A 14385-nucleotide genomic window follows, 5' to 3' on the forward strand; every position below is an offset into this window, starting at 1 on the left:
GTAGTGAAGCCGACTGGACAGGGGCTCGGTGTGTAGCACAGCAGTGTGTGCTTACCCGTTATCCCACCTTTTCCGTGTGAAAGCTTCTGTAGGGTTTTTCTTGCTGGCCTTCATGAGAATACGTAAGAAGAGCGTTGAGCTTGTCGCCATGTCTGTGGAATGTTCGCATAGTGACCTTACTCCATCCCCCAACCCCTGTATAGAGCAGTGGAGGGCTTCCCTGGTGAGGGGTGATGAGTGTGGGCAGTGCCAATGTATTCCGGAATGAGGACACCTTCACCCGTAACAACAGTCATTTGCTCGTTTAAATAAAGATTCATTCAATTAACCAATTAATCCTCCTGCGAAAATCCACCAGGGCTATCTATGGGCTTTTTATAGCATTGAGCCCGAAGACCACGTATATATGACAAAACTTTCCCAAAATAATTTCACTCTTCACATGGTACATGCATGACCATAGTGCTTAACGCACAGATTGCACTGGACATATTAAGATGAACCCCAAGTACACAAGCGAGCCCCACGCTGTTGGCAATTAAAAACATGCATTGAATACTTTATATAAAAATAGGTTATAAGGATTGTTGTAGAGGGTTGCCACTTCCCACCGTCGTGACGTCACACAATTCGTGCGTGACACGTAGAGTGGCGGGAAAATATAAGGAATAAAAAGAGAACTAGTCTAACCAGTTCAAGGTCTAAAGGCCGAACCGCATGGAACGTTTTTTCACGCGATTCGCGCGCGTCGGCATTGCGCGTGCGTGTTTTCGACGCCCGCGTCGACGATTCCGCGCCCGCGGCAGCATCTGCCTTGGCTAGATGTTGACGCGCGTCGCGCGCGGCAGTGGGAAAAGCCTGGCGACTTGCGCCAATGGGGAGGAGCGCGCCTCATGGCTGCGGTTTCGAAGCGCTCGAGACATCCGGCTGGCTCCGCCGGGGACGTTTAGGCTTACCACCCCAGCAGATATTGAATGGGCGCTTTCACTAGCGACGCGGATGATGTTTTATAGTACCGTTTTCATCCACATTATAAGCTCCTTTAGCGCACAAGCAACTCCGTGCGTGCCTTGAGCGGCATTTTAGAGGGCGCTTAGAAGCGGCGCTCGAGCTCCCGACACCACTTCGCTGCCGAAGCCGCCGCCATGTTGCCGCCGCCGGCCGCGGGGCGCGCAGCGTGCGGGCGGTTACGCGGCAGCGTCAGCGCGCCTGTGGCGTGCCTGGCGCGTTTTCGCGAGCAGAAAACGCCCCCATACGGTTCACGCTTAACTGATTCACCGCCCCCACGCAATGAACTCAAAGACGAAAAAAAAGTACGGAAAATTAAACTGCTGATCGCTGCCCCGACTGTCATTTTCTTGCGAGGCGCCGCTGATGTGCTCCATTTACGTGATCCCACCCGTTGATTGATTGATTGATTGATTGATTGTAGGGTTTAACGCGCCGACGCAACGCAGGTGATGAGGCGCGCCGTAGTGGAGGGCTACGGATTAATTTTGACCACCTGGGGATCTTTAACGTGCGCCGAAATCTCGTACACACGGGCGTTCTTGCTTTTGGCCTCCATCAGAAAAGCGGCCGACGCGGCCGGGAATCGAACCCGCAACCTCGTGCTCAGCAGCACAACGCCTTAGCCACTGAGCCACCGCGGCGGATAAGTGACCCTACCCACTGTAGTGACTTCGCACGTGTCGTGCATAAAAAAGGAAGAAAAAATCTACCGAGGAAGGCTGTTCACTCATGAATGCTACGAAGTATATAACAACGTCTCGGTGCGGATTTCCAACCCCAATTTTTCGTATTGATATTTCGAGAAGGGTAACACGCGTTTGTTACGGCAACGCCAAGAAATATACTACGTCCTAAGGCGTGTCCATAGGCGGCTTCAGCAATCCAAGTCAAAGCCAATTCGAAACGAGCCGCAGTTAGTTTTGCCGGGCTAATTTGAAAGTCAAGCGCGCGAGGGAGAAGAAGGGGCAACCGTACGTAACCATTGATAGGAAATAAAATTTTTCACACCAGAAATGCTGTCCCGCCCCCCTGCCCTAAAACGTTTCAAGAAAAAAGAGCTTCGCCTTTCTTCCGTTTCCTAAATCTCAATTGTTAATTTTTCATGCTGCTACCCACTGTTTGCACGAACTGTTCATGGCTTGTTTAAGCAAACTCCACTTGCGTTGTATACTTTGCGAAGCTGAACTTGCGTCCATCGGCACCAATGTCACAAGGCTACGTAGGAGTGAGCAAAGGTACGGTCGGAACTACTCTGCATGCTTCGCTACGCCACAGCAGAGTCCTTGCCACAGCCACAACTCCGCCGTTCCGGGCAACATTTTAGGCGGCTCAGTTACGCTGTCAGTTTTACGGCTGCGACGCAGTGCATAGTGCAAGCTAGGTTGTAGGCCAAGGTGAGAGGACTCTGGGCGTCCACAACTAGGCCTAAATGTGCCAGTTCGACTGGTCGTCGTATTGTGAAGTGCGTGTGCGGCAAACGTTGCGAATGAAGCAGCACTCATCTCGTTGTTCCTCTAGGACGTCCCTCAAGCTTACGATCGCGCAGTAGAAAGAACGTATCCTACCTCTTGGCGTCCTTCAGACTCCTCGAAGCCATGTACCTCTGGACGACGCTCTGATCTATGCCCGTGCGCAGGAGGTTGTGGATGAGCAAACCCAGGAAGCAGGACCAAAAGTTCTCGTCGCTTGTAAAGTCCAGGTTCATTCTGCATTGCCCGTGCACAGGACACAAAGAGCCCGGAAAAATCAAACTTTCGAGACACCAAATGGCGATTAAGGGGGCGAAACTTCGCAGTTTATTTTAGTTTACCTAACGCTGCTGCAATTTCAAATCTTCATACTAATGAAAAGATCTTAGTCGAGGAAAAAAAAGTCCACAAATAAAAAAAGCGATTCCATTTACTTTATTGGTGCCAGAGCGCTTGGATTTTTAGAATTTGGTCTACCTTTAATTGAGGTAAGGTGAAACGTATCGCAATTTCTTGATCAGTTCGTGATAGCGATACCTTAAGACCCTGAAAGAAGGGGCTCCTAACACACCTAATGAGGTGAAGCGTCGCAGTGTTTTCAGTCGTGTTATACGAGATACTCGAATAGCAGTTCTTTAGAGTTTAGATAATCACATAAGTACACTAAAACAGTTGCGAAGGCTGTGCTCGCTACCCGTAAACATTTCAAGGTCTTAGCGAATATAGCCCCACGGAATGTTTCAGATTAGATTTGTGTGGTCTTCTGAATAATTTTGTCACGTAATGTGATCTCTGCTTGGTTCTAAAAGAAAAATTGCCCGTGCGTACGGTCTTTGTCAGAAGCTCCTGCGCCATGATGAAAGCTAATAGGCCGCAGAGAATTCAAAATACAAACTTGCCTCTCGAATTAGACTGAAATGTTTTACGCCGGACCGCTGTCGAAAGCCTCTTTCTTTTTTACCGTCATGAATTGATTCGCTTACGACTGAACGTAAATTTGAGGAAGAGGCAAAGACACCACGCAAGGACGTTTATTAAAAGCGATCCCAACTTTTCGGAGCCTACTCGGCTCCTTCATCAGAAGTGACCGTATTCGACCATAAGCAGCAGTTGTATAAGGTGGCTACTCGTTTCTTTTACTCGTGTCTTGCCCTTGCGTGTCGGAGGCCGTGGGCGTAAATTTCGGGAAGGGCGCCTAGGGATCTATTCAGCCCTCCCAGAGTGTCTTGTATGTGCCAGGACTTGAGGAGGATTCTTTATGAGTAATTTGTTTCGGTGCCGATCCCCTGCGCACCGTCAAAGTCAACCCAGTGGTCAACTTTTTCGCAGTGTTCGGTCACTGCACTGCGCTGAATGTCCGAGTTGCCGACGTCGTTTTTGTGCTATTTAGAGGCGTTCTCTGAAATTGCCTCTTCCTCAAGTTTAACCCAAGCCCAAAGTTACGTCGAAGACGTTCACATTCAACGTTACGTTTGTGCTTTGAATTGTTTCTGGCGCCGAACTTCTTGGCGCGGCCTAGAAAATTTTGACAAAGACAGTACGGTACGCACTCACGTCCAGACGTTTTTCTAAGCCAACTTTATTCGCTCGATATGCCCTCCGCTGTCGCGTATATTGGCTAGAGCTACAAGCACATTAAATGGTGCTGGGATTGGGCTACTGTCAAAACTAAGCGTCTTATGAATTCCGCGTCTGTGTGACGATAGTATGCACATTTTTGAAGAGGAAGATTTATCGGAGTCATCACATCCTGTGCTCTGGCTGATTCTTGCATGCTTCGCACTTTTTATGAATAGGCTATACCCGGCTTGCCTATGTCATAACTATCCGACTTGTATAGAGCCTAGGAAATTGTGCAGTACTTCGTAGTAGAAGAAACTTAGCACACCTCAGAATATACTGAACAGCGTTTGCTTGACAGGTTATAGAATAACCTGTCAAGCAAACGCTGGTCAACCCGCCTGGTCAAATAAAGAGTGTGTGTGTAGTAATACGGGAAGTATCCAGCAAAACGACTATATTGGGACCGAAGATGTCGGTAAAAAAAGCAGTCAGCCCTCCGTCTAACGACGACGAGGGTTGACCGCGAAGCTTTCTTGTGTCGGATTCTCTGGTTGTCGTCTAAGTTCTCGAAACCCCTTCGGCCAGGTCGAAATGGAGCAATCGGATAGATGCCGGCTTCGTAATGCGAGTGACCCAGGGGAGTGATTTCTGCCACTGAAGCGTTTTAAGTGCAGGGCACTTTAGGGTCCCGCCTTGTCGTCGTAGGTAGTTCGCTGCCGCAATCAGGCGGCGTAGCATCGTAACGGACCCAAGCAGAGCCCCACGGCGTAGCGGAGTAAGAGACTCAAACAGAGACTTCGAAAAACAAGCACTTTATGTTATCATAACCGCTCGAAACTCCTGAACCGCTCGCGCTCGTCATACAGCTCCCCGTTGTTTAGCGCGAAAAAAAAAAAAATGGCCGCGTATCTGCTCCTTTCGTTGCAAATGTCGTCAAAAGACGATAGTCTTTATCGACTTTTGTCAAGTAAATGCCTCCCTTCGCTTTCCCGCTCACCTCTCATGTTGTTCCTCTTGCGTCGCGCTCCTCCCAAGGTAAAGACGCCAAAGGTTTGCTTAAATCATTTTAAATTTCCCGCGTTCCACTGCTCCAAACCGGGTGTCCCGATGCCAACGCTGCCGTACGGCGAAGACGCGCGTGAATCGAGGCGCCCTACTTCAACGTTTATAGAACCGCGTTTCTCTACTCCACGTGCGTTGCAAGCAGAGCGTGGAATCTATCTAGTGGGACCTTTCGTAACTGTTGCCGGTTGATTTCTTAAAACGGCGCCAGAAGCTATAGTGGCGTGGGCGACAGCAGGCGACGGCGGAGGGATTTTTTTTTCTGGAGTTGATGGAGTATTAATCTCGCAAAAATCGAACATGTACGATTTTTTATAAAGGAATGCTGCAAATATCAGTTGTCGTATATTTGCGTAATGTGTTGTTGTTGTTCACCAATATTGACAAGTATGAACATTACACCGGACTTAGACGGGCACATTTAGCTGTGACTATATAGGACTATTGCACAGGCCTTGTTTTAGTTTGGCCGGGTGGCTGAATCGGGTCACAGACAGACAGACGGACAGACATACAGACAGACCAAAATTTCTGGGTTGAAGCAGCCCAAGAAAGACTATCATCTTTAAAAAAAACTGCAGGTTAATTCCAAGCAAAATCTGCGTAAATAACCGGCAGCCGCCACGTCCATTTCATTAGGAACGCCCCTTGGGTTGGTTTTTACAATAGTAAGCGAAAAAAGGGCCCATCTCCCCGCGAGGGGGACTCGAGTAAATGCGTCGCATAGGGGGTGGGTGTATTGCGTTAACGTTTAGTGTTTGGGGAGTCGGTGGTAGTGAATGCGTTGTATCAGCAGCTTCTTGACGTAGTTTGAATGAGTCAAGGATATAAGGCGCGTTCATAGCCTTTCATTCTGTGTCGGTTTTGTGGCGCAGTGGGGAGAGCACCATGTACCTCGCGGTCCGCCCACAGGTAGTGAATGCGTTGTATCAGCAGCTTCTTGACGTAGTTTGAATGAGTCAAGGATATAAGGCGCGTTCATAGCCTTCCATTCTGTGTCGTCTTTGTGGCGCAGTGGGTAGAGCACCATGTACCTTGCGTTCCGCCCGCAGGGTCGTGGGATCGAAACCTGGCGCCGGTAAGTATTATTTTTTTATATAGTGTAGGGGGAGGGGTGTGGACCTGTTGTTGAGAGCGAGGAGGGTAGCGTGATGCGGGAGAGGAGGAGTGGGGGAGAGGGCGCGCCTGCGCGCTGAGCTGTTGCGGACGGACATCGGACGCTACATGCGAGTTAAAGAAATGCTCTGCATTTAAAACGCGTTCCAAACTGCGCAGTAAGGCAAGTGCGAGATGAAAGCAAGCACAAAAAGAACAGCACTCCCGCTTGGGCTGTTCCAGGCATAGAACGCGCTAGCCTTGTGAAGGCGGTGAATTTGAATTGCATTGGACGAAACTTCTGTTAAATTCATCAAGAGAGGAGTGAGACAGGGAAGGGAAGAGCGTGAGGAGCGGTAGCAATGTGCAGATAACGGCACCACAGCCCATTATGCCGAATCACTGCTCTGCACTTCCGACAGCTTCCGTGCTGAGCGGAACTGCTATAATTTTGTTCTATCGCTTTCCTGCAGGGCGTTACAGACGCCATCAGTGAGAACTTTAGGGCTTCGCTTTAATAGTAAAAGAACTTAGATACCCCGGCCTCCACATCCAGCAGAAATATTTTTTTTTATGTTGTTGTAGTCGTATACTTCTGTGTCCTCTACAGGAGCGCTGTAAGCCGCTGTATGAACAGCGGATATCCGTCGCTGCACAAAGCCGGCACCATCTGCTGATTTCGGTACCTGCTGCGCGCCGCAACGTCGAGACAGAAGTGAAACGCGCACCGGATGCACCCAACGCTGTGTTTGTCTGGAGCTGTGTGCCCTGTTTTCTTGCTTTATTTTTTATCTGTCGACCAGACCGTTTAGTGCCGCGCGTGTAGCGCAGAAGTCGAGAAATTGCGCCGCACATGCCGGGAGACAAAATCTATTATAGGTAGGAAGGGGGATTTTTACCCACTAAAGGTCATAACTTCGAGCTTGTCGTGTTCAAGGTGTCGCTTAACCTTCGCTTTCCGCAGTAGCGAATAATATCTCGCCCAGATGGAGTAAACAACACACGAGATGCGCAATGAAACCCACGGCAGCATAACATTGTCAGCGGTGTTCTGGCTATTTCCCCGCCGTGGGAAGCAACTAATCGTTTTCATTCTTAAACCATCATTCCTTTTTATTTATCTCTTGCAACAGTTTTACACCATTAAATGTAGCGTAATATCATATTCAACCCGTTGTGCCCACTACACATCATTTATGGCACTCAGCCAGCTTGCATGCTCAATACGTCGTATCATGCAGGGTGTTACATCGATAAATAGAACACTGCAATTTTTTTTTCTGAGCGAACCGCTGATCCGTTCGCGCTCAAACTTCACACTAAGGTCGCATTTTGTGTTCTATTTTGTTTGACACCGGGATTAATGACGTTACTTATTTGTTTATTAAGAAAATATATAAACGATTTCCGCCTATGGCAAAATGGCGGCTAATTTGGACGTGCAAGCTCATCTTGGAACGAAGGCGCCACCTGGGATACGCAAAACGAAACTCGCAATGGCGATTCCCGGTACGGAGGAGCCAGATGAGGTAGTAGACGATCCGAAAACCTCTTTTGTCGATAGTTTATGAAAGCGACATATAGTTACATAAGGGCTCATACGTATCATACTTGGCTATTCCCACTGTCCATTTTTGTCAATACCAGTCATCCGCTTTCGGATCACTTGTCGTCTGCTGCACCAGGTTACCACGTTTTCCAAAATAAAGCTCGCGATTCTTTGTTCACGTTTGTTGCTTTCGTGTCGTTTTACTTTTATTATTCTGGGCGTGCGTGTCTGCGGTTGTGACATGGCGTCATGAGATCGTCCACTGCAGACGAAAAGGCAGCCTGTTCACCTGCAGTAAATGATCTCATGACGCCATGTCCCAAGCACAGACACGCACGCCCAGCATAATAAAAGTAAAAGAATACCGAGGCAAGAAAACTAAACAAAGAATCGTGAGCTATATTTTGGAAAGCGGGGTAACTTGGCACAGCAGGCGACAGACGATCCAAAAGCGGATGACTGGTATTGACAACGATGAACAGTAGAAATAGCTAAGTATGATTCGTATGAGCTCTTAAGTAATCATCTGTAGCCATCATTAACTATCGACAAAACAGGTTTCCTGTCCGTCTGCTACCTCATCTGGCTCCTTCCTACTGGGAATCGCCATCGCGCGTTTCGTTTTGCATATCCCAGGTGGCGCCTTCGTTCCAAGATCAGCTTGGACGTCCATTAAATTGGCCGCCATTTTCCCATAGGCGGAAATCGATATTATTTATTTGCTGAATAAACAGGGAACTACCGTCGTTTATACCGGTGTCAAACGAAACAGAACACAAAATGCGACCGGTTCACCCAGAAATTTTTTTTTAAGTGTTCCATTTATTGATGTAACACTGCTGGTCCAGGTTCGATTCCTGGCGGTTCCAGTAATTCTTCCATTTAGCCAGGCATTTTCCGCTGACGCGGACACGAAAAGTTCCTTGACTGGTAGAGGTATACCGCTTCGCAGTAAAAATTGCTCACTGAACGCCAAGCAGCAGGTGGCGATTCGCTGCGTACACCCCAAACCCAAACGTTAGGCCTACGGAGCGCACACCCGAGAGTTGCCGTGGGTATTCTAGAAAAGTGGTGCGTACCTCTTGAGTAGCACGTAGTCGCAGTGTGGGATTGGCGAACCAAAGAATCCATCACGGGAAAGCTTCCCGTTCAACCCTATTCGTCGTTAGACGGAGGGGTGCATGATTTTTGCCATTTCGCTTTTTAAAAGCTTTCCATCATTTCTTGGGATTTCGAAATCAAGAAATCGTGTAAAATGCGCCTATGGCAGCATTCGACATTGTCTCAAGCGAGGTAGGGCCATGTCAGTAAAAGCATAAAAATAAATTTATAACTGCGTTTAATATCTTGTCAGCTTTCAGAGCTTCGTAAACGTCTTATGCAAGAGGACAAGCCCTTGTTTCCACAGCGTTGTCGTCTATAAAGCTAATGCACTGCAATACGCAGAATATTTTATTTCAACCGATTACATAATCCTCTGACGTCGTCTTTGGGACCAGTGGCATAATTAAGGGACCCCAAAGGCGATGTGTGTTTTCTTAAAAAAAAGAGATCCACCTAAACTGCAGTCATACGGCGACATAGTAAATCTGTTTCCTACCTAAAACTTTGGAGATCAAGAAAAAAATCGCCCTGGCCTGGGTTTTCTCTCTCTCCCTTTTTGACGTTGCCTTTCTGTCAATGAAGATATGTTTCATATTCAGCACAAGTAAACCCATAGGCACGCCGTCTACAATAGCTCTTCGCAGCTATCATAGTTCCAAAAGTTGAAAAATAAAACAGAAGGGTGGTGTACGGAAGTAGAAGATGCTAGAGGCGTAGCAACAAATACAAGAATTCTCTCTTTTAAAGGGACTGGTCACAACACAGAACATCACAATATGAAGACTGATGTGTGCGTGCCAACGCGCGTGCGCGTCCCATTCTTTTGAATACTTTTAGGTTGGGAAGTACAATTCCCACCTACCAACACACCTCACCACTGATAAGGAGGCGCCTCTCCACCGCACACTAATCCTGCTCATTATTTTGTGACCGTTGGAGATTTCTGCTTCTATGAAGCTGTGACCTTTGGGAAGCTGTGACTCTACGAAGCACGCAAGTTTATTATCTCTGCAAATATAAGGCGTCCTGCTAAACGCATCACGCCTTTTTTCTTGCCATGTGCGAAAAAGTTGCGCGAAGCACGAACTGTTGTAATGCAGAGCCCATGTTTATTGGGCGTGCACGTGCTTCTGAAATAGAAGTTCGCAGAACACGAATTCATGATGGAACTGAGAGAGAGAGAGAGAGAGAGAGAGAGAGAGAGAGAGAGAGAGAGAGAGAGAGAGAGAGAGAGAGAGAGAGAGAGAGAGAGAGAGAGAGAGAGAGAGAGAGAGAGAGAGAGAGAGAGAGAGTTTATTTGCCGTTCTTGCTAAGGCCTCCTCATTCCATGGGGTTACTGAATTTCCTTTCAGAGGACTTTCCAGGCTGGCGGGGTGCCTATGGCCTTCTGGATACAGCCTGCCATCGATAGCTACTAGTGTAGCGTGGCCGGTTCAGTCAGCCACTCCCTGCGGATATTGCTTTTGTCTACTTTGGGGCATAGCCATAACATGCGCTCTTGATTGATCGGCACGTGGCATACCTGTCACATTGGTGGGGAAGTGTTTATACAGCCGTTGATCGTGTATACTTTGCCGGGTGTTAGTAGTGTTTGCGTTTCCGTCAGCCTTATGCTGGTTGGCTGTTGCCTGGGCAATTTCTTGTGAGGAGGGTGATGCTCGCAAGGAGGCCAGCATCACCCCTCTACGCAGAGATCTCGTACCATGTTTAAAAAACAGAAAGCAAGAACTTGCCCACCCGGCGTGATATTAAGCAAATATTTAAAGTAAAATAGCACCCGGCGGGTCAGGGATGAGATAACCCTGAAAGGGAACGACAGATTTATAGGAGAGACAGCTGCGGATGGATGTAAGGCTCGTGAATATTTAAAACCTGTTGTGATTCCACGAGTGATCGAACATGCATGCAGACTCGTATTTCTTGTTTTTTTTTTTTTAGGATTTGTATGTGAGTTCTGCGCCGCCGTTTACTATGCCGAGGTGGAACTGAAGGCTTGCACTCAGCGAGTAAAAGCCTTTACTGTGGCGGCGATGACCTGTTGTTTCCCGCCTGCTCCAGTTTTCACCCCATTGCGGCCTTGTGCAGGTAGAGTTAGCTATAGGAATTCTGTCAAGCATGCGTTTAAAATTGTAAACTTCACCCTAACGTTAGTCAGCATCAAGCAATATTGCATCCTGCCACGAGGACAGTTATGTTTAAAAAACACTGACATCGTTTCAGACGTCAGATTGTTGCTCTGTTTGACTACCACAATCTCAGTATCCAGCGATTGCGATCAACTTGAAAGCAAAAGGTAGTGTTGGTCAGGTATCTTTAACCCTCAGTGTAAGATACACTTTTAGGTGTGGACACAGCAGCCCAAAAATCTGTCAAATAAAGTTGGTGGCGCCGCTCATAGACCTTTGATTGAAAGGACATCTGATGGCAGAACTCCTAACTAAGCTTCGCAGCGTCCTAGGCTTAAAGTGGCTTGACCAACGACTGTCCGAAGCCAGGTGGCTCGCAGGCCCCAGCGGTATGCGTGTAAAACAGCGTTGTTTCTGTGCGCCCACAACGCGATCTTAAAGGGGCACTGACACAAAAATTTTGCATCTTGTTTTTTTCGTTGCACTAAGTAGCTAGTGACCTACTTATAACCTGTAGAAACCTCATTTGCTTCAGCGTGCGACGGTTGTTTAATTAGAGGCATTTTCAATGCGGCCAGTCGCAGTTTCGGTTTCAGCGAGTGCCGCGAAACGATGGATTTTGTGGATTTTGTGTGCACAAAGCTGACCACGTGACCGTCGGAGGGATATCACAGAGCAGAGCCACCGTAGCACTGTCCGAATCCGCATCGACGGCAGTTTCTGCGAATGCCCCCACGTACTGATCTCGTGAGGCGCTTAATTAAAAAGCGACCGTGGATGTGACACAGGCGCTGCGAGTGCAAATGCTACCGCGGCTAAAGAACGACGCGCGACGCTCGAGACGGTGGGTGGCAAGACGCGCGCTGGGAGCAGCCGCCCGGTCTGCCTACAGGTCCGCCTACAGATGTGTTCGGCTTAGCACTGCGGCGGATATTCGAGTGCCGCTCTCGTAAGCGGTGCAGATGACAATTTTTAATGCAACCCGCCATCGCATCATCAACTCCTTTCTCATGTAAGCCACCATGGTCGGGACTTTGGGACAATTTCTTGCAGCGGTAACAAGCTATCACTCGAGCTACCTGCGCCGGCATGGGCCACTTCGCGGCTGTGGCCGCCGCCTGCACAGCGACCGCGCGGCTAGCTCAGTGGGCTTTTCGTGCCTCCGGCGCGTTTTCGCATCCAATGGTAATAAACAGTTATAGAAACAGATTGCCTGGAATCGCTGTAGAACTTTGGTCGCAGCCAGCTGCCCGATTAGCTGACGAAATCACGGCGCCTCCGCCGCCAACGATCGGGTCGTTCGTTCTCGAGAGCAGAAGCTCCGCCCTCCGGCCACTCCGGCCCTCCGATTGGAGCGGCGAGCCGAAAAAACGCCGGCAATGCGGAAGCGGCAAACACAAAACTCGTGACGTGTTTGGATGTTGTTTATTTACACTCGGATGTCGATTGCGCGTGGTCCTCTGCTGGCTGCTCGGTTGCGTTTCGCACACTTTAAAATTGATTTTAAATATGCTCTAGGCTGTATTCGCCGCTGATATTTTGCAGATGATGTATATGTGTTCTCACCAATCTATCTCCGAAGTTATCTCGCCTTCGAAATTTTGTGTCAGTGCCCCTTTAACGCGTAATTTATTGCATTGTTAAAACAGACACGACAGTTCGAGCGTCCTAAGTTCATTTAGACGCGCGTGCAGCTCTTCTGAACATTGGACACCGGCAGTGACTTTGACAACATCGCTTCGTCTCCGCTGCTTCGTGCGTGAACGTACCCCAGTTTTGCAAAGTCATTTACAACGAAGAAATATCAGCGTACTCGCCGCTAGTTTAATCCTTTTCAGAAACTGGGCTACTTTCTTTGTATGTCGGGCGTTGTTCCGGCAGCGGACGCTTTTTTTTTTTTGCCGCTGCTTGTACTGAGTAGCTGGGGGGCTGCAGCTAACGTAAAAATCGACGGCACTGCAACGTTTGCGAGCGCGCACCTTTTCGACATTCAGTAGTACTTCCTCTCCAAGCTCCGAAAAGTATACCCTTTCGCGCAACCACACTCTCAGAGAAATTCTGACTGCATAGTAGCATCATTTTCTGGTAGGGATGGCTGCAGTGCGCGCATTCATTCGTTTAGGATCGCAGGGAACGTTAAATAATGTCGCGTTTTCTTGTCAGCAGTTGCAGTACGTACTCAATAAGGCATTTGCACCCAATTTTTTTCATTGCGCAAGTATCAGAACTCGCTTGTGTGCGTGCTGAACGGCTACCGCGGCACACATTCCCTCCTGTTTTGTGTTTTATACCTTCTTTTGATTTTTACCGACTCAAAACACATGTCCAGAACACGATGAAACACAAGGGCCTGCGCAAAGGCTTTCGCACGGCTTTTCTTTAAATTATCGTCTGCTCCACCGCCGGTTGAACCCAGAGCTCTTCGATGCAGGCAGTTGCGAAACTCCGCTTCAAAGACGGCCCGCACCTAGACACCCCTGCTTTGGATCGTACGTATGGTAGCGCCAGCGCGGCCACCGCACGTACTATCCAAAAACCACAGTAATTATTCAAACTGACTATTTTAACGTTAAACTTTATTGTAAAGTTTCAGAACTTTTTATTTTTGTACTTTTCTGAGTTATTCATTGTTTATTCAAGTGCGGTCTTTTTTTTTTTTTGTTGCGATAGTTTCTGCGTCTGCGCAACGGCCCTTGATCGATTGGCGCTTGCGCGGGCACTTCGTCACAACATAGGTCCGACCCGAAGTACTGAATTTGCAGTTCTCGCTCGGCCTACATCACACTGAATGCCGAAACTAATCCAGTAGCTGATCAAGTGGCTCTATATAATCCTTTAAAGCTTGCGTAAAGCCGTCGAAGCGGATTTCTAACTTATTTTTTTGCCGCCGGAAGGCCGCCGATGACGTACAGCAGACGACAATGCGCAGGCGGCAACGGATTTCGGTGACACAAGGTCGCATTTTTTTTTTTACTGCTGTTGGTTCAGATGCATATAAAGCACTTGCGTGGTTGTACACGTTGGGCTTCTTCGGCACAACAAATTTATGTAAGTAGCCAAATACCAGTTTTCATCCAGGTCGTCGAGCGGCGAACCGCGTTGTATAGTTACTTTGTTAGCAACAGATGGCGCTACTGTAAAACAAGATCCAAAACAGTGGAATAATCGTAGGGCCACTTTTTGATGCATGGGACCTATGGGGAGTTTTCTCAACTCCTGTATCAAGTAACTCTGGTTGAACCTGCAAAGCCGCGGCGAGCAGACGTTGAGTAGACGACTCGTTACGGAAGCTGCCGAGAAGGCCCGACAAGGAGTCGAAAAGATCCGAACACCTCCGAGTGGCGGGTGCTCGGGCAGCTTCTTTTCTCTGCCGCTGGAGGGCGCTGCAGTCAACGGACTCAGCGTC

The 14385-nt window shown here is 48.4% G+C and overlaps 2 protein-coding genes across 4 annotated transcripts in view; one reads left to right on the plus strand and one right to left on the minus strand.

Annotated features, from left to right (window-relative positions):
- The window catches only part of LOC144152907 (zinc finger CCHC domain-containing protein 24-like), a 349875-nt gene that overhangs the window by 272232 nt on the left and 63258 nt on the right, over positions 1–14385 (plus strand). The gene's annotated exons all lie outside the window — the stretch shown is intronic.
- The window catches only part of LOC144152870 (sodium-coupled monocarboxylate transporter 2-like), an 85657-nt gene that overhangs the window by 17306 nt on the left and 53966 nt on the right, over positions 1–14385 (minus strand). For both annotated transcript variants that reach the window (XM_077684397.1, XM_077684387.1), the window contains exon 6: positions 2577–2717. In XM_077684397.1, the coding sequence (XP_077540523.1) occupies positions 2577–2717 (141 nt within the window). The remainder of the gene's footprint in view (positions 1–2576; positions 2718–14385) is intronic.

The sequence above is a fragment of the Haemaphysalis longicornis genome, unplaced genomic scaffold (assembly GCF_048455015.1).
Source record: "Haemaphysalis longicornis isolate Haplotype H1 unplaced genomic scaffold, Haemaphysalis longicornis Haplotype H1 scaffold_1, whole genome shotgun sequence".
Lineage (NCBI taxonomy): Eukaryota > Metazoa > Arthropoda > Arachnida > Ixodida > Ixodidae > Haemaphysalis > Haemaphysalis longicornis.